The sequence below is a fragment of the Xenopus tropicalis genome, chromosome 6, assembly GCF_000004195.4.
Source record: "Xenopus tropicalis strain Nigerian chromosome 6, UCB_Xtro_10.0, whole genome shotgun sequence".
NCBI lineage: Eukaryota > Metazoa > Chordata > Amphibia > Anura > Pipidae > Xenopus > Xenopus tropicalis.
Window position 1 is genome coordinate 148,438,082 of NC_030682.2, and position 19,220 is coordinate 148,457,301.

General features: G+C 45.0%; 1 protein-coding gene across 5 annotated transcripts in view; it reads left to right on the forward strand.

The window, feature by feature from the left end:
* The window catches only part of adgrb1 (adhesion G protein-coupled receptor B1), a 387,039-nt gene that overhangs the window by 294,443 nt on the left and 73,376 nt on the right, over positions 1 to 19,220 (forward strand). For all 5 annotated transcript variants that reach the window (XM_031903763.1, XM_031903765.1, XM_031903764.1 and 2 more), the window contains one exon: positions 1,048 to 1,174. In XM_031903763.1, coding sequence (XP_031759623.1) covers positions 1,048 to 1,174 — 127 coding nt within the window. The remainder of the gene's footprint in view (positions 1 to 1,047; positions 1,175 to 19,220) is intronic.

The window sequence follows — 19,220 nt, forward strand, 5'->3', positions numbered from 1 at the left end:
GCATTAGCAGCATCAGGGCACCCACAGCATTAGCAGCATCAGGGCACCCACAGCATCAGGGCACCCCCAGCATTAGCAGCATCAGGGCACCCACAGCATCAGCAGCATCAGGGCACCCCCAGCATTAGCAGCATCAGGGCACCCACAGCATCAGGGCACCCCCAGCATTAGCAGCATCAGGGCACCCACAGCATCAGGGCACCCACAGCATCAGGGCACCCCCAGCATCAGGGCACCCCCAGCATTAGCAGCATCAGGGCACCCACAGCATCAGGGCACCCACAGCATCAGCAGCATCAGGGCACCCACGGAATCAGGGCACAGTTTAATGCAGGAGATTAGGGGTTAAGGATGCGCAACATCTAATTCCCTTGGCTGACAATCTCTCTGGCTTTGCCCCCCTCTAATCCACTTCCCTCCCTGCCCCCCCCCCCCCCCCCCCCCCCCCCCCCCCCCCCCAGTTTCTCATCTGAAAGTTCTCAGTGAGCTCCTCTCCCCTCTGACTGTCAATTGCAGCTCCCCCCCCTCCATCTCCGCTCCAGCCGCCCTCCCTGCATCCCCGGCCAGACAACACCATTCAGCTTGATCTGATGGATTTGCATGCGCCCCCCCACCCCTTCCTCCCCTTCCATTCTGGACACCCTTTCAGATCTCGCACCTTCCCCCCCCACCCCTTATTTTCTATATTTTGGTCCATTTAATGCCCCCTACCCTGCCCTACCTCCATGCCCCTTTAGTTTAACGTAATCCCTTGCCCCCATCCTCCTCCTCCCCCCCGTGCCCCCCCCCGTGTGTGTGTGTGTGAGTGTGGGCTCCTATGTGACGCACCCCCCATAGCCTCCAAAACAATCTGGTATGTGATTTCTTTGTTATTTTCCGCTAATTCCTACATTTTCCTCCCTCTTTATCCTCGACTGATTTAACTAGCGGCTGCAGAGGTTTATTTTCCCTACCCGCCCCCCCATCCCTCTATTTATTACTGATACTGATTCTCATCTTGTTCTTCCTTTTTTTTTTTTTTTTTGCCCCCCCCCTTTCCCCTTATAGATCATCTAATCTCGGTGCCTGGTCTCTGAAAGGCTGTCGTACGGTGTCCGTGGATTCCTATCACACTAAATGCTCTTGTGATCGTTTATCCAGTTTCGCCATTTTAGCCCACCTCAGTACAGACATGGTAAGTCCCTCTGTATCTATCAACCTGCATCTGTAATTAGCGCTTAAAGTTGCACCTCCGTTACAACCCCCCCCCCTGAATGCGGGGGTCAATCCTTATTATATATCTGCACCGCCACCATCTCCGCTGCTCAATCGATTAACCCTTCCTGGTCATTCCTAGAACCTTTCTGTTGGGCTTTGCCCCCCGTTCTACTCTTCTTCCATTTATTGTAAAATGTAACGGGGGGGGGGGCATGACAAAAAGATACAATTTGTAAATTATGAAATTCCAAATTTCCCCCCTGCGCCGCGGCGCTGGCGTCTGGAGCGATTTCCGAAGGCAGAGAGGAGGTGAAAGGTTGTGTGCGGATGTGTGGGTGTGAGTTGCTTTTCAAAATCCACGGAAAGATGTGAGTCGGAAACTTAAATATTAAGAAAAGGGAAAAAAAAAAATCAGTAAATGCCACCGGTTTCTCCCCAGATCCCCCCTCCGCCTCCTCCGCCGCCGCCTTTTCAAAAGATCCTGTGAAGAAGTGGAAACAAAAATTGATCTCTCGCTGCAAAACATTGATTTTTTTTTCCCTTTCTCCCCTCCGTCCCTTTCTGTTCTTTCTGTTTGTCTTTCCCAAAGAATATTTTCAAGGAAATTGATGTTTTTTTTCCCCCAGATTCTCGAGAATTGAAATTGTTATTATTGATATGATTATAGTCAAGTTTATCGATATTACGAGAAAGAATGTTGGTTGATAAAATGGACAAAATGTGAATTTGAATTTTCGAATCATGCTGAAAACTAAATGCAAATTGTTTGTGAAATTGGAATTTTGCTGGAATTTATGGTCTAACGGTTTTTTTTGGATTTTGGGGATAGGACTAAATGTTTATCTCTATAGCCAAAAAAAGATGTCAACATTGCAGCCATCTTGCTTTCGGAAAAAACTACAATTCCCAGCATGCCACAAGGACCAAAGGAAGTTGGGGGATGATGGGAGCTGTAGTTCTCCATAGAAGAAGGCCTATACAATGACTTTTTTTTCCCCCTATCTCTGGTTTAATGGTATAATCCGGTATAACGAGCAAAGGGGTTTGGTTATAAATGAAATATATAGGATCAAAGCACTTTTTGTGCCATTGGCCGTGCGTTCAACCTTATCCATGCGTTTGGCCCATTCGTTGTCAACCTTTTTGGCCAAAAACTGCCCTAAACATCTGAAGAAGAGCTGAAGGTTACCTATTATTAGATGCTCAAATTCATCTGGTCCTCGTGTTGCCATGGAGACTACATCCGCACTTGGGTTTAAAGGAACAGCGCTCATAAGGAGTTGCATTGGGCCTCTTTTCATTTCCCAGAAGTCTCTTATTAGAGAATTGTTTGTGGGTTATCAGAGACTTTACCCCCCCCTTAGCTCAAGGTTTGATGTTCTTCTTCAATGTCCCCTAGGGAAGCAGTTTACATAGTAACATAGTAAGTTAGGTTGAAAAAAGACACACGTCCATCACGTTCAACCATAATGCCTATATATAACCTGCCTAATTGGGTGAAACTGGATTTGCCAATAATCTGCGTTGCTTTTTTTGTAAAAAAAAAATTGAAATATTTTCAGAATTCTGTGATTTAATTGCATTTAATTGTCTTATTAGAGTTGCATTGTTTAACTGGCCTTGGAAATGGATAATAAGCTCATTTATATATATATATATATATATATATATATATATATACTTATTGTACAGCGCTGCGGAATATGTTGGCGCTTTATAAATAAATGTTAATGTAATGTAATATATATATATATATATATATATAGTTACATATAGTTTTGATACAGTAGGCTACAAGGATAGTTGGGAAAATGATATTTTACTTTTTGCCTCCGGGCAGCAGTAGCGGCACAATGCCCCCCCCCCCCCCCCCTGTGCCATAAGCCAAAACGGCGAGGGGGCAGAACAGAAAGATAAGTGATCATTATAATCAGGGGATCTCAGGTTGAATCGACTTTGTGTTAAACTTCAAGTCAAATAAAAACCCACAAAAGAAAGGGAAACTGTTTAAAAATGGCAAAAACTGGAAAAAAAAATATTTTATTCAGGGCACATGTTTGAAGGCAGATATACAGATATAGTAATTATCGGGGGCTATACCCATCCCTTTTCAAAGTTTTGGTTGATGAAGTTTGTTACACACCTGTATGTGCCCTGTATTATGAATGATATATTGTAGATTATTCTTCAAATAAAGGTCTCATTTATTGAGTAGGTTTTTGAGGGCATAAGGACAGATATTATTGTTATTATTATGGGTAATAGGGACAGTGTCGGACTTGGGTGCCAAGGTCCCACCTCAAAACCTTACACCTCAGTCCCACTCAGTCCCACTTTCCTTCTCTGTTCTTAACTATTATCTATCCTTTCCTTCATATCTTCTGTTTCTTCTTATGTTGCATAGAGTAATGGCCATGGTAGAGGCATACAAGGATAATGGAGGAGGGCCCACTGACACCAGAGCCCCCCGGGAGTTTTCCCGTTGCCCAGTGGGCCAGTCAGATACAGTATATGGATCTCAATGGTGATTGTTTGAGTTTGTTGTGGATGGGCCCTGTATATTGACTTTACGCCCCTGTAAAGGTGGCCATACACGCACCGATATTATCGTACGAAACCTCGTTTCGTACGATAATCGGTGCGTGTATGGCATGTCGGCGAGTCGACCGATATCGCAGGAAGCTGCCGATATCGGACGACTCGCCGATCGGACAAGTTTGAAAATTTTGATCGGGCGCCATAGAAGGCGCCTGACCAAAATTCTCCCTTCAGAGCTGAATCGGCAGAAGGAGGTAGAAATCCTATTGTTTCTACCTCCTTACCTGCCGATTCAGCCCTGAATGGTGTGTGGCGGATCTTACGATGTTTCGTGCGACCGATGGTCGTACGAAACATCGTCGGATCGCCACGTGTATGGCCACCTTAAGTTATTATAAGGTTTTTGTTCAACCACTCACCAGTTTGGCATTCCAGCTGCTATCTGGTTGCTATGGTTCAGTTTAACCTAGCAACCAGGCAGTGGTTTAAAAGATAGATGTCAACATTGCAGCCATGTTGCTTTTGGAAAATACTACAACTCCCAGCATGCCACAAGGACCAAAGGAAGTTGGGAGATGATGGGAGCTGTAGTAGAAGAAGGCCTATACAATGACTCCCCCCCCTCCCCTATCCCTGGCATAATGGTAAAGGCATACAAGGCAAATGGAGGAGGGCCCACTGACACCAGAGCCCCCCGGGAGTTTTCCCGTTGCCCAGTGGGCCAGTCAGACACAGTGTATGGATCTCAATGGTGATTAATTGAGTTTGTTGTGGATGTGCCCTGTATATTGACTTTTACGCCCCTGTTAGTTATTATAAGGTTTTTGTTCAACCACTCTCCAGTTTGGCATTTCAGCAGCTATCTGGTTGCTGTGGTTCAGTTTCACCTAGCAACCATGCGGTGGTTTAAAAGATAGACTGGAATATGAATAGGAGAGGGGCTGATTAGAAAGATAAGCAAGGGTCAGTGACCCCTCATTTGAAAGAGGCTGAAGAAGAAGACAAATAATTCAAAAACTATAAAAAAAATAATGAAGACCAATTGAAAAGTTGCTAAATATAGGCTGATCTATAACATACTAAACGTTAAGCTTTAAGCTGGAGGAGCAACAGTAACTGGTTCCTTTCTGGCCCACGGTCCCCTGTCACTCAGGTCCGGCAAAGTCTGGTAGGGATGATGGAATATTTAGTTTAATATGAAGGGTTTTAGGGCTGATGTTTGTTTGAGAGTTGTCCGTCTATGAGACTAAAGGCATTGCTGAACTAAAACTCCCTGTGCTCCTCAATATCCAAGGCTGGAGGGCCATAACCATTCCCTGTAGCAGCCTTCCGGCTGTTGTTGAGATACTTCTTCCTGGATTCCCAAAGAGCCTTAGGCTGTTAGAGGCTGAAGGGGGGTTGTATTGTCCAAAATCTGTTTTCCGGGTGAAACTGATATATATTTGTCATTTATTACAAACAACCTGGTGTTTCTTGTGTTCGATGCCAGAACCTTCCACTGACATTGAAGGGACTGTTGATTTTGTGTTCTGTCTGGTACCCATTGTAAGCAGCAGTCCTGCCCTGCTTTATGGCTGAGATTCTAGCTATCTGTATAACAGAGCATTCTGTCACAGTGGCACAGATCCTATCCCCCCCCATTGTAAGCAGCAGTCCTGCCCTGCTTTATGGCTGAGATTCTAGCTATCTGTATAACAGAGCATTCTGTCACAGTGGCACAGATCCTATCTGATCCCCCCATTGTAAGCAGCAGTCCTGCCCTGCTTTATGGCTGAGATTCTAGCTATCTGTATAACAGAGCATTCTGTCACAGTGGCACAGATCCTATCTGATCCCCCCATTGTAAGCAGCAGTCCTGCCCTGCTTTATGGCTGAGATTCTAGCTATCCGTATAACAGAGCATTCTGTCACAGTGGCACAGATCCTATCTGATCCCCCCATTGTAAGCAGCAGTCCTGCCCTGCTTTATGGCTGAGATTCTAGCTATCTGTATAACAGAGCATTCTGTCACAGTGGCACAGATCCTATCTGATCCCCCCATTGTAAGCAGCAGTCCTGCCCTGCTTTATGGCTGAGATTCTAGCTATCTGTATAACAGAGCATTCTGTCACAGTGGCACAGATCCTATCTGATCCCCCCATTGTAAGCAGCAGTCCTGCCCTGCTTTATGGCTGAGATTCTAGCTATCTGTATAACAGAACATTCTGTCACAGTGGCACAGTTCCTATCTGATCCCCCCCCATTGTAAGCAGCAGTCCTGCCCTGCTTTATGGCTGAGATTCTAGCTATCTGTATAACAGAGCATTCTGTCACAGTGGCACAGTTCCTATCTGATCCCCCCATTGTAAGCAGCAGTCCTGCCCTGCTTTATGGCTGAGATTCTAGCTATCTGTATAACAGAGCATTCTGTCACAGTGGCACAGATCCTATCTGATCCCCCCATTGTAAGCAGCAGTCCTGCCCTGCTTTATGGCTGAGATTCTAGCTATCTGTATAACAGAGCATTCTGTCACAGTGGCACAGTTCCTATCTGATCCCCCCATTGTAAGCAGCAGTCCTGCCCTGCTTTATGGCTGAGATTCTAGCTATCTGTATAACAGAGCATTCTGTCACAGTGGCACAGATCCTATCTGATCCCCCCCCATTGTAAGCAGCAGTCCTGCCCTGCTTTATGGCTGAGATTCTAGCTATCTGTATAACAGAGCATTCTGTCACAGTGGCACAGTTCCTATCTGATCCCCCCATTGTAAGCAGCAGTCCTGCCCTGCTTTATGGCTGAGATTCTAGCTATCTGTATAACAGAGCATTCTGTCACAGTGGCACAGATCCTATCTGATCCCCCCATTGTAAGCAGCAGTCCTGCCCTGCTTTATGGCTGAGATTCTAGCTATCTGTATAACAGGGCATTCTGTCACAGTGGCACAGATCCTATCTGATCCCCCCATTGTAAGCAGCAGTCCTGCCCTGCTTTATGGCTGAGATTCTAGCTATCTGTATAACAGAGCATTATATGGTGTAAAAAATCGAATGTTATAATTTTCCATGTAAAGGGAAGAAAATGGCCTTTAATGAATATTTTATTATCGCAGGGGTCGGGCGGGATGTGAGGGGGGTCTCTTGCTGTGGGATTGTGTCAGACAAATCTGCGAGACCCTGTTAGTGGGCAGCTAATTTGATAGATGGGGGCAAAAGAACAGGGAGTTGAGGCGGATTCCTGTAAAGCGCCTGACATTCTGCCATTGTGAAACAGACTACGCTGTGTAGATGTCAACTCCGACACAGTCAAGTGGATAATGTGTTGGCTGGAAGGGAGATATGCGCACCCCACGGCTCAGCCAGCCTTTGTGTCATCCCGTCAGGAGCTTCTGTCACTTCTCCTGAATGTTCCTCGTGTGAGTTCAGCTCCTCACACAACACATTTTCCCATAGAAATATTATAATGGTTTTCCAGCCCTTCTTCCTTTTATTTAAGGGCCACCTGGTCCCCATACAGTAGGTTATCCTACCCTTTCCCTAGTATTTACCCTGGTGTCCTTGGTGCTATCTCCCACCACATCCAACTGCTCTACTCTTCTACTCTGCTCTATTCTACTCTACTCTGCTCTATTCTACTCTACTCTGCTCTATTCTACTCTACTCTGCTCTATTCTACTCTACTCTGCTCTATTCTACTCTACTCTGCTCTATTCTACTCTACTCTGCTCTATTCTACTCTACTCTGCTCTATTCTACTCTACTCTGCTCTATTCTACTCTACTCTGCTCTATTCTACTCTACTCTGCTCTATTCTACTCTACTCTGCTCTATTCTACTCTACTCTGCTCTATTCTACTCTACTCTGCTCTATTCTACTCTGCTCTACTCTTCTCTACTCCACTCTACTCTGCTCTACTCTACTCTACTCTGCTCTATTCTACTCTACTCTACTCTGCTCTATTCTACTCTACTCTACTCTGCTCTGCTCTTCTCTACTCTGCTCTACTCTTCTCTACTCTACTCTGCTCTATTCTACTCTACTCTACTCTACTCTTCTCTACTCTACTCTGCTCTATTCTACTCTACTCTACTCTACTCTGCTCTTCTCTACTCTGCTCTATTCTACTCTACTCTACTCTACTCTGCTCTATTCTACTCTACTCTACTCTGCTCTATTCTACTCTACTCTACTCTGCTCTGCTCTTCTCTACTCTGCTCTACTCTTCTCTACTCTACTCTGCTCTATTCTACTCTACTCTTCTCTACTCTACTCTGCTCTATTCTACTCTACTCTACTCTACTCTGCTCTACTCTGCTCTATTCTACTCTACTCTACTCTGCTCTGCTCTTCTCTACTCTACTCTGCTCTATTCTACTCTACTCTACTCTGCTCTTCTCTACTCTACTCTACTCTACTCTGCTCTATTCTACTCTACTCTACTCTGCTCTGCTCTTCTCTACTCTGCTCTACTCTTCTCTACTCTACTCTGCTCTACTCTTCTCTACTCTACTCTGCTCTATTCTACTCTACTCTACTCTGCTCTTCTCTACTCTGCTCTACTCTACTCTGCTCTATTCTACTCTACTCTACTCTGCTCTTCTCTACTCTGCTCTATTCTACTCTACTCTACTCTGCTCTTCTCTACTCTGCTCTTCTCTACTCTGCTCTACTCTACTCTGCTCTATTCTACTCTACTCTACTCTGCTCTATTCTACTCTACTCTGCTCTATTCTACTCTACTCTACTCTGCTCTTCTCTACTCTGCTCTACTCTTCTCTACTCTACTCTGCTCTATTCTACTCTACTCTACTCTGCTCTTCTCTACTCTGCTCTATTCTACTCTACTCTACTCTGCTCTTCTCTACTCTGCTCTTCTCTACTCTGCTCTACTCTACTCTGCTCTATTCTACTCTACTCTACTCTGCTCTATTCTACTCTACTCTGCTCTATTCTACTCTACTCTACTCTTCTCTACTCTACTCTGCTCTATTCTACTCTACTCTACTCTGCTCTTCTCTACTCTGCTCTTCTCTACTCTGCTCTACTCTACTCTGCTCTATTCTACTCTACTCTACTCTGCTCTTCTCTACTCTGCTCTATTCTACTCTACTCTACTCTGCTCTTCTCTACTCTGCTCTTCTCTACTCTGCTCTACTCTGCTCTATTCTACTCTACTCTACTCTGCTCTTCTCTACTCTGCTCTATTCTACTCTACTCTACTCTGCTCTTCTCTACTCTGCTCTATTCTACTCTACTCTGCTCTTCTCTACTCTGTTCTATTCTACTCTACTCTACTCTGCTCTTCTCTACTCTGCTCTACTCTGCTCTGCTCTATTCTACTCTACTCTACTCTGCTCTACTCTACTCTGCTCTATTCTACTCTACTCTGCTCTTCTCTACTCTGCTCTACTCTACTCTGCTCTATTCTACTCTACTCTGCTCTTCTCTACTCTGCTCTACTCTTCTCTACTCTACTCTACTCTACTCTACTCTGCTCTGCTCTGCTCTACTCTACTCTGCTCTATTCTACTCTACTCTGCTCTGCTCTTCTCTACTCTGCTCTACTCTTCTCTACTCCACTCTACTCTGCTCTATTCTACTCTACTCTGCTCTTCTCTACTCTGCTCTACTCTTCTCTACTCCACTCTGCTCTATTCTACTCTACTCTACTCTGCTCTTCTCTACTCTGCTCTGCTCTTCTCTACTCTGCTCTGCTCTACTCAACTCTACTCTGCTCTACTCTGCTCTGCTCTACTCAATTCTACTCTTCTCTTCTCTATTCTACCACATCCAAGTGCTCTACTCTACTCTATTCTACTCTACTCTACTCTACTCTTCTCACCATATCCAAGTGCTCTTCTCTGCTCAACTCTTCTCTACTCCACTTTACTATGCTCTACTCTACTCTTCTCTACTCTACTCTACTCTGCTCTACTCTACTCTACTCTGCTCTACTCTATTCTCTTCTACTCTGCTCTATTCTACTCTACTCTGCTCTGCTCTACTCTGCTCTACTCTTCTCTACTCCACTCTACTCTGCTCTACTCTACTCTGCTCTACTCTATTCTATTCTAGTCTTCTCTACTCTACTCTACTCTATTTACCACATCCAAGTGCTCTTCTCTACTTTACTCTACTCTCTACTCTATTTACCACATACAAGTGCTCTTCTCTACTCTACCCTACTCTCTACTCTATTTACCACATCCAAGTGCTCTGCTCTACTTTACTCTATTTACCACATCCAAGTGCTCTACTATCCCCTCTGTATAATGTAGTCTGAAGGCTGCCAACCCAGCTACCACTCCTTGGCCAGTCTACTGATTTGCTCTACTCATATACAGATTGCCCTCTCTATCTGGCCAGTCTTTGCTCAGTACTAACAAGAAGTCACCCAATGCTGTCCTTCCAACGTAGCTGAAAGACAAACATTATGTCGAGAAACAACACAAAGCTCTATCTCTAACCCAAGAAAACACAATTTTTCTCCAATCTGCCCTTACTGTAAAAACAAAACAGAGCCCCACACAGAAACCTCTAATATCCCTATCCCTGTAATCTGTTCCTTCACAAAGTAGGAATAAATCCCATTTTTATAGGCTGAAATCCAGCTGGCAGGGGAGAAGGGACTAAAACATTGATGTTACAAATTGTAATAACTTCCCCACAGCTTACAGACAGCATTCAGGAACTACATAACCCACAATGCATTGCACTGGGATGTTCCTTTCCTTAGTGACATCATGTGTGCAGCAGGGGATTGTGGGATTGGGAGGAGGCAGGCTGAGGGCAGGTGACTACTGTTAAATTTTATTTGAGTCACAAAGTAGTCAGCCAGATCAGCAGGGGAACAGGGGGCGGGGCTAAGGGAACAGGGGGCGGGGCTAAGGGAACTGTTCCAAACCATATTATTACATTAATGAAAAGGCTGAATATTATTTGATTGATATATATGGCAAATATATTACTTTTCAAAAAGTTGAAGTTGTGTTTGGGTGGAGTTCCCCTTTAAATGACTCTGTAATAGCTTGTGTATTGTCCTCAGTAGACTAAGTGGTATAGACTCTGTGTTAGCCAATATTCCACCATCATTTGTTTGGCTGCTATCTAATATTTCCTACTCTAAGCTTCCCTAAAGGCCACAATTAAATGTTATTTGACATTATTACTGGCGGTGCCCCAACACCGGGCATGGTGGGGAGCTCTGGCCTTGGTCTATGACATTAGGAATATTTCTGTAACTATATATATATATATATCCCATACGTGAGTTCCAGTGTGGCTTTATATAAAGCAGTCTCCCAGAAAGCCTTCATTGCTCTCTCGACTGAACTATTCTTTTATTCTGCTGCAAGAAATCTCTTGTACTCTCTCTCCGAGCCACTGATTATGGAGCCGCTGGGGTTCCAATCAACTCTCCCACTGTCTGTAGGGGATAATCAGCCGGAGTCATTTGCTGGCACCGGGGGAGCCATTGCTAAGGGAACACAATAATAAAGAATTAAATAACCCATGCTAAAAAACAGAAGAGTCCACAGTAAATCAGTTTATCCCACATCGACTCTCTCTGTATGTATGTATGTATGTATCTCACAGGCAGCCATATTGTGCTCAGAATCAAATAGTTACGTGGGCTTATGATGCTGGTGATTGCCCACCAATCGTGTTACTATAAAATACTCCCCTTTAGTACCTTAGCCAGACAGCGTGGTTATAAGCCCATTTTATTAATGGTTCATTAGTAAGAAGGGTGTCAAGAATATTCAATATTTCACTGTCTGTAGGGTAAGATGGAGACAGTAGGGCAAGATGGAGACAGTAGGGCAAGATGGAGACAATAGGGCAAGATGGAGACAGTAGGGCAAGATGGAGACAGTAGGGCAAGATGGAGACAGTAGGGCAAGATGGAGACAATAGGGCAAGATGGAGACAGTAGGGCAAGATGGAGACAGTAGGGCAAGATGGAGACAGTAGGGCAGGATAAAGACAGTAGGGCAAGATGGAGACAGTAGGGCAAGATGGAGACAGTAGGGCAAGATGGAGACAGTAGGGCAAGATGGAGACAGTAGGGCAAGATGGAGACAGTAGGGCAAGATGGAGACAGTAGGGCAAGATGGAGACAGTAGGGCAAGATGGAGACAATAGGGCAAGATGGAGACAGTAGGGCAAGATGGAGACAGTAGGGCAAGATGGAGACAGTAGGGCAGGATAAAGACAGTAGGGCAAGATGGAGACAGTAGGGCAAGATGGAGACAGTAGGGCAAGATGGAGACAGTGGGGCAAGATGGAGACAGTAAGGCAAGATGGAGACAGTAGGGCAGGATGGAGACAGTAGGGCAAGATGGAGACAGTAGGGCAAGATGGGGACAGTAGGGCAAGATGGAGACAGTAGGGCAAGATGGAGACAGTAGGGCAAGATGGAAACAGTAGGGCAAGATGGAGACAGTAGGGCAAGATGGAGACAATAGGGCAAGATGGAGACAGTAGGGCAAGATGGAGACAGTAGGGCAGGATAAAGACAGTAGGGCAAGATGGAGACAGTAGGGCAAGATGGAGACAGTGGGGCAGGATGGAGACAGTAGGGCAAGATGGAGACAGTAGGGCAAGATGGGGACAGTAGGGCAAGATGGAGACAGTAGGGCAAGATGGAGACAGTAGGGCAGGATGGAGACAGTAGGGCAAGATGGAGACAGTGGGGCAAGATAGGGACAGTAGGACAAGATAGAGACAGTAGGGCAAGATGGAGGCAGTAGGGCAAGATGGAGACAGGGGGCCAAGATGGAGACAGTAGAACAAGATGGAGACAGGGGGGCAAGATGGAGACAGTGGTCCCCATCAGCCCAGACCTGATCCTTTCGCCGGTAAAAAGGTAAATTTTGTGCTCAGGGAAGAACGTCGGACGTCGGCGGGGGCCTCTGCAGGGGGTGCAGGGGACACGGCGGGGGCACCTTGGGGGGTGCTTGGCCCCTGGGGCAGTAGCCCTGGTGGGCCCTGCACCCTCCCGCCTGACCCTTGTAGGGCTAGATGGAAACAGCAGGGCAAAATGGAGACAGTAGGGCAAGTCTGGAAGTTCAACAAAAGCTGAAGGCTCGCACATTGGGCAGTCCTACTTTATATAAATAACTACTAAAATGGCACAGAGAGAACCATTGAGAAACCAGTTTCATCCTGATTATGAAATGATTGGGCAGATGAAGGGCAGGTTGGATGATCCATTCAGCTCTTGTTTGCTGTCAGATTAAATGTTTTGCTAAGCACAAGATTATACAATATAATCAAGGTCATTGTTTGTTCTTGGAGAGCCGGAGCCGGATCTTATAGCCGTTTAGCTGTTGTTGAACTCCCAGAACCACTATCACCATCTCGCCCTACTCCCCTGCTCTTCTGTCGTCTTTTTTTCCTACTGCTTTCAACTGTCCTACTGTTGCCTTACTGTAACCATCTTGCCCTACTGCTTACATTTTTCCCTAGACTCACATCTTGTCATGCTATGTTATGTTCACCTGTAACCATCATGCCCTACAGTCAAAATATTGCTTATTGACACCAAAGGAGTAATTAGGGCTGGGTGAAGACATTATGATGGTGATGGTATTACAAGATAGAAACAGTAAGACAAAAGTGTGACAATAGGGAAAGATCAAGTAAGTAGAACAAGATACCTTCTGATGGTCCCAGTTTAGTCTTGAATTATGGATCATAAAGGGGGCAGAGATTACCTTAAAGTGGGGATCCCCAACTTTTTTTTACCAGAGAGCCTCACAAATGTAAAAGGAGTTGTGGAGCAACACAAGCATGAAAAATATTCCCAGTTAAGGGCTGTTATTGGCTATTTGGTAGCCCCTATATGGACTGGCAGCCTAAAGGAGGTTCTGTTTGTCAGTACACCTGGTTTTTATGCATCCAAAGCTTGAATCCAAGCCAAGAATTCAAAAATTAGCACTAGCTTTGAGGCCCCTGTGAGCAACATCCAAGGGGTTGGGGAGCAGCATGTTGCCCAAGAGCCACTGGTTGGGGATCACTGCCTGTGTGACTTTCACTTATATCTTGGGGCTTTGTGGTTCTTAGCAATTAATGTTCGTTTCTATGGTCATTCATGGCTACTGCAGGTTTATCATGGTGCTAAACCCAGGCCTGGTTAGGGCACCAGTGCTTTCTGGATCACCAGGTTAAATTTTAGGTTGTATTCAGAAACCAGGGTAATACCATGAATCCGTAATGGCAGGATGGTCTTATGTTGGGTAATGGTGTGTGAATGAATAAATTGTAGTTTTCTATCATACCCTTCTAAAGCAGTGGTTCTCAACCTTCCTGATGCTGTGACCCTTTAATACAGTTCCTCATGTTGTGGTGACCCCCAACCATAAAATGATTCCTAAGACCATCGGAAATATGTGTTTTCCGATGGTCGTTCAACCCCCAAAGGGGTCCCGACCCACAGGTTGAGAATCGCTGCTCTAGAGAATAAAAAAACAGAACAAGGTCCTGTATTTCTGTGGTGTGGACCAACAAGCCTCAACAGACAGTAAGTGTGGGTGCCATACCCTTAATACTGTGTGGCCCTTGGGTCACTGTGATGCAGCAGCTGATCTTGTTTGGAATGGTCCCCTAAACCATGATCATATTGTACTTTTTTTTGGGGGGGGGTTGATATTTTAGATCAACGACATATTATTTCATTAGGGACCCTGTAAGGCATTCCCCCCAAATTCATGCCAAACTGACCCACATCCGTTTTTTCTAGTTTCTCGCGCAGTCGGTTCTGTATTCCCTCCCCCCACAGAAGCTGCAGCAATTTGCATTGCTAATTCCGAGCCATTTGCATGTGTTAGTGAGCTGCTCCTGATACTGTGGCTGCTTCTGCAGGGCGCTGGGACTAAAGGAGTAGGTGAGGTGCCATAATAATGTAAGTGCAGTCTCCTGTTGGCAAGGGCATCCAATCAAACAAGGACTTGATACCCCCTGCACTAACGATATGCAGGGCAAGTATTAGGGTTACAAAGGGGGAGGCAAGGCTACCTGTGGGCTTGTTCCTTACCTACCTCCCTCACCCGCCCAAAGCTCAGTCTGCAGGTCTCTAGCGGAATGCCCCACACAGTGAGCAAAGTACAAAAGAATGGCCGATTGTGGCTTTTTTGCACTTTGAACATTGCGTAAGAGAGGGATCCCCAACCTTTTACTTGTGAAAGTCTTGGTGAGTCTTGGTGAGCCACACAAGCGTCCTTGAGGATGCCAAATAAGGGCTGTGATTGGTTATTTGTTACCCTTATGTGCACGGCTGGCCTGTTGGAGGCTCTGCTTGGAATAAAACCGGGCTACCAAAACTTGCCCCCAAGCCAGAAATCTAACATGTTGCTCACGAACCACTAGTTAGGGATCACTGGCGTAAGGCAAATAAGCTACAATGACTGCAACCACTATATGTGCCCATTGTTTCTAGAGAGCAGTTTTTGTCAGACTTTTTCATGTGAAGCCCTACTTGAGAGTCAGTTCTTTGGCCAAAGTCCCTTTTTGAAGGTCCAACCCTTGGCTAGATCTCCCCTTTGCTCATGAAATAAGTCAGGTCAAACCTTACTTGAAGGCCTGACCTTTGTCAAAAATCCCTCTTTAAAGGTCCTACAGATGACCAGGACCCCCATGGCCAGGCCATTTGGGAACCACTTTTATAGAGGTGTTCACAGAATACAATTGCTGATAGTAGATGTACCATTGGGCTTTCTTTGGCATTGGACTATTTTGTACTAGAACTTATAAACAGGCAAAGCAGACTCTTTTCACTCCTTTTTGGGTTTCATTTATTCGTCATGGAAGAGTTAATTTCTCTTCTGAAATATCTCTCAAAATTCTGAGAAATGTCAGCGCAGACAATGTAAAATGTCACGTTCCATCAACTGCCAACGTTTTATCGGTTCACACAGTGGACAAGTTTCGTTCATCATTGACACAAATCTGATAACATTTTCTGTTTTACCTTGTTATGATGTTGGTTCAGTTGGGTGGAACTGATTTGACAGAGATACCAGCTTTAAAGACGTGCCACCCAATCTGCTGTGGGCTGTCTGCGTTATTAATGTATGTACACAGTATGTTGAGTTTTATGGCAATATATAGATATCGGGTGATTTGCACTTGGAGCCAAGACTTCTAGTCACTTGGCAGCTGCTCAGAGCTATAAATAGTGTATTTCAAAGGCACATTATCGTTATCTTGGTTTGATCAGTTGTAAAATGCAATTGCCACCTTTTTGTACTACTGTTGCCATCTTGTCCTACTGTAATATCCTGCCCTACTGTCTTTATCTTGAACTAATGCCATAATCTTGCTCACAGTCTCTATATTGTCCTACTGGCATCCTTCTCTGTTGAAGTTATCATCTTGTTTTACTGTTGTCATGTTGTCCAACTGCCACCTTGATGTGTCAACCATTTCAGGTATGATTCCAAGAGCGTCTGGGACAGTAAATAGGTGTTCATTCCAAATCTCACCCTAATGGGGATTTTGGATGGACTTTCAGAACTATCTGTCAGAGCAAAGAGTCATTCTGCATAAATTTCATCCTACAGGCCTTTGGACTGGGTCCCCTCTAGAGGTGGCAGCCCCATGGTTTGGGAACCATCTTTTAATGTTGTGATCTCCAACCAGTGGTTTGTGAGCAAAATGTTCCTCACCAACCCCTTAGATGTTGATTCCAGTGGCATTATTATATTTAAGTTTCTGGCTTGTAGTCAAGTTTTGGTTGAATTAAATCCAAGTGTACTACCAAACAGAGCCTCCTGTAGGATGCCAGTCCACATAGGGTCTACCAAATAACCAATCACAGCCCTTGTGGCACTCCAGAAACATATTTCATGCTTGTATTGCTCATTGAGAGGGGAAGTTGATGCTGAAGCCTCAACCCCAAGGGACCCAATGAAGAGAATACCCTGGGATATCCTGGGGTACATATTCCATAGTAAGATGAAGAGCAAAGAGTCATTCTACATAAATTTCATCCTACAGGCCTTTGAACTGGGCCCCTCTAGAGGTGGCAGCCCTACAGTTTAGGAACCATCCCTTAATGTTGTGATCTCCAACCAGTGGTTTGTGAGCAAAATGTTTCTCGCCAACCCCTTAGATTCCAGTGGCCTCAAAGCATTATTATATTTAAGTTTCTGGCTTGCAGTCAAGTTTTGGTTGCATTAAATCCAAGTGTACTACCAAACAGAGCCTCCTGTAGGATGCCAGTCCACATAGGGTCTACCAAATAACCAATCACATCCTTATGTGGCTCTCCAGAAACATATTTCATGCTTGTATTTCTCATGGAGAGGGGAAGATGATGCTGAAGCCTCAACCCCAAGGGACCCATTGAAGTGAATACCCTGGGGTACATATTCCTTATTAAGTTGGGTAGAAGGACCCCTTGAAAGTGTGTTTGCTTTGCTGGAAGCAGTTGGAGGTGGCCTAAAATAGCAGCACAGATATAAGATATGTAACATACAGTGAAGGGCTTCTGTCTGCTCGTGGCATCTGCTCTGCTTGGCTTCCATCTTCTCCCCCTTACGTGGCAATCTCAGGTATGGCGAGAGATGAGAGGTAACACGTCCCACGTCTCATTTTCACATCAGATTGACTCATCTCAAGCACATGCTCAGTGAAAATGAGATGCTAATATAAAGATTTTATCTGTGTCCCGTTCTCTCTGGAGATCTAGAAGCAAATGTGTGTTGTGGATAGAGATGAATTCATGTAAATAAATTAGTGTCTGGAAGAGAAGTAATACTGGGGGAGAAATCCACATGGAAATAGGAAATTCGGGCAATAATAATAATAATGCTGAGTTAGTGTTACGGGAAAGGCTCACATTGAACATCCTGGTAAATCAGCCTTTTGAAGGGTCCTACCCACCTACCCACCAAAAAAGCCTTTGAGAATATATCTTTCCAACATTATACTGATACTGTAGGTCAGTTAGAAACCCAGCTAGGACCTCAGTGATTGTCATGCATATGCATTTATATTGATATTGTACATCAGTGGGGAACCCCACCAACCCTTCTATACTCCTGCACCCCCAAACCTTGAGGATAATGATCTGTATCTCACACATATATTGATATTGTACATCAGTCAGGGACCCCACTGGCCCCCCAATACTCCTGCACCCCCAAACCTTGGGGAAAATGATCTGTATCTCACACATATATTGATATTGTACATCAGTCAGGGACCCCACTGACCCCCCTATACTCCTGCACCCCCAAACCTTGGGGATAATGATCTGTATCTCACACATATATTGATATTGTACATCAGTCAGGGACCCCACTGGCCCCCCTATACTCCTGCACCCCCAAACCTTGGGGATAATGATCTGTATCTCACACATATATTGATATTGTACATCAGTCAGGAACCCCACTAACCCCTTTATACTCCTAGACCCCCCAAACCTTGGGGATAATGATCTGTATCTCACACATATATTGATATTGTACATCAGTCAGGGACCCCACTGGCCCCTCTATACTCCTGCACCCCCAAACCTTGGGGATAATGATCTGTATCTCACACATATATTGATATTGTACATCAGTCAGGAACCCCACTGGCCCCCCTATACTCCTGCACCCCCAAATCTTGGGGATAATGATCTGTATCTCACACATATATTGATATTGTACATCAATCAGGGACCCCACTGGCCCCCCTTACTCCTGCACCCCCAAACCTTGGGGATAATGATCTGTATCTCACACATACATTGATATTGTACATCAGTCAGGGACCCCACTGGCCCCCCTATACTCCTGCACCCCCAAACCTTGGGGATAATGATCTGTATCTCACACATATATTGATATTGTACATCAGTCAGGAACCCCACTGCCCCCCCTATACTCCTGCACCCCCAAACCTTGGGGATAATGATCTGTATCTCACACATACATTGATATTGTACATCAGTCAGGGACCCCACTGGCCCCCCTATACTCCTGCACCCCCAAACCTTGGGGATAATGATCTGTATCTCACACATACCTGTATATTGATATTGTTCATCAGTCAGGGACCCCACTGGCCCCCCTATACTCCTGCACCCCCAAACCTTGGGGATAATGATCTGTATCTCACACATATACAGTATATTGATATGGGGCCTCTACACCTAAGTACTAAATTATGTGTTATGTGTATTGAGTGCTGTACATTATTTATATGTGTTCTTAGCGTGTGTATGTGCACCCCTGTACCATCAGTATATACAATACCCTCTCATGTGCTGTAGGAATATAAAGTATCATGGCGGTAGTTTTAGATGCCAGGAGCTAAAAATTGTTTCTTACAAGACAAATGTGCAGCTGTTACCTCTGTTTCACGGCAAAGATAGATACTTGTGAGTGATGGTTATGAAGACGGCCAGATGTTACTCCTTAATAGGGATAGAAGGGAGGGAAGCCAAGAGGCAGCAGCGGATGGATATGAGATAATAAATAGAGCTATAAGAAAAAATGAAAAATGTAGCGGC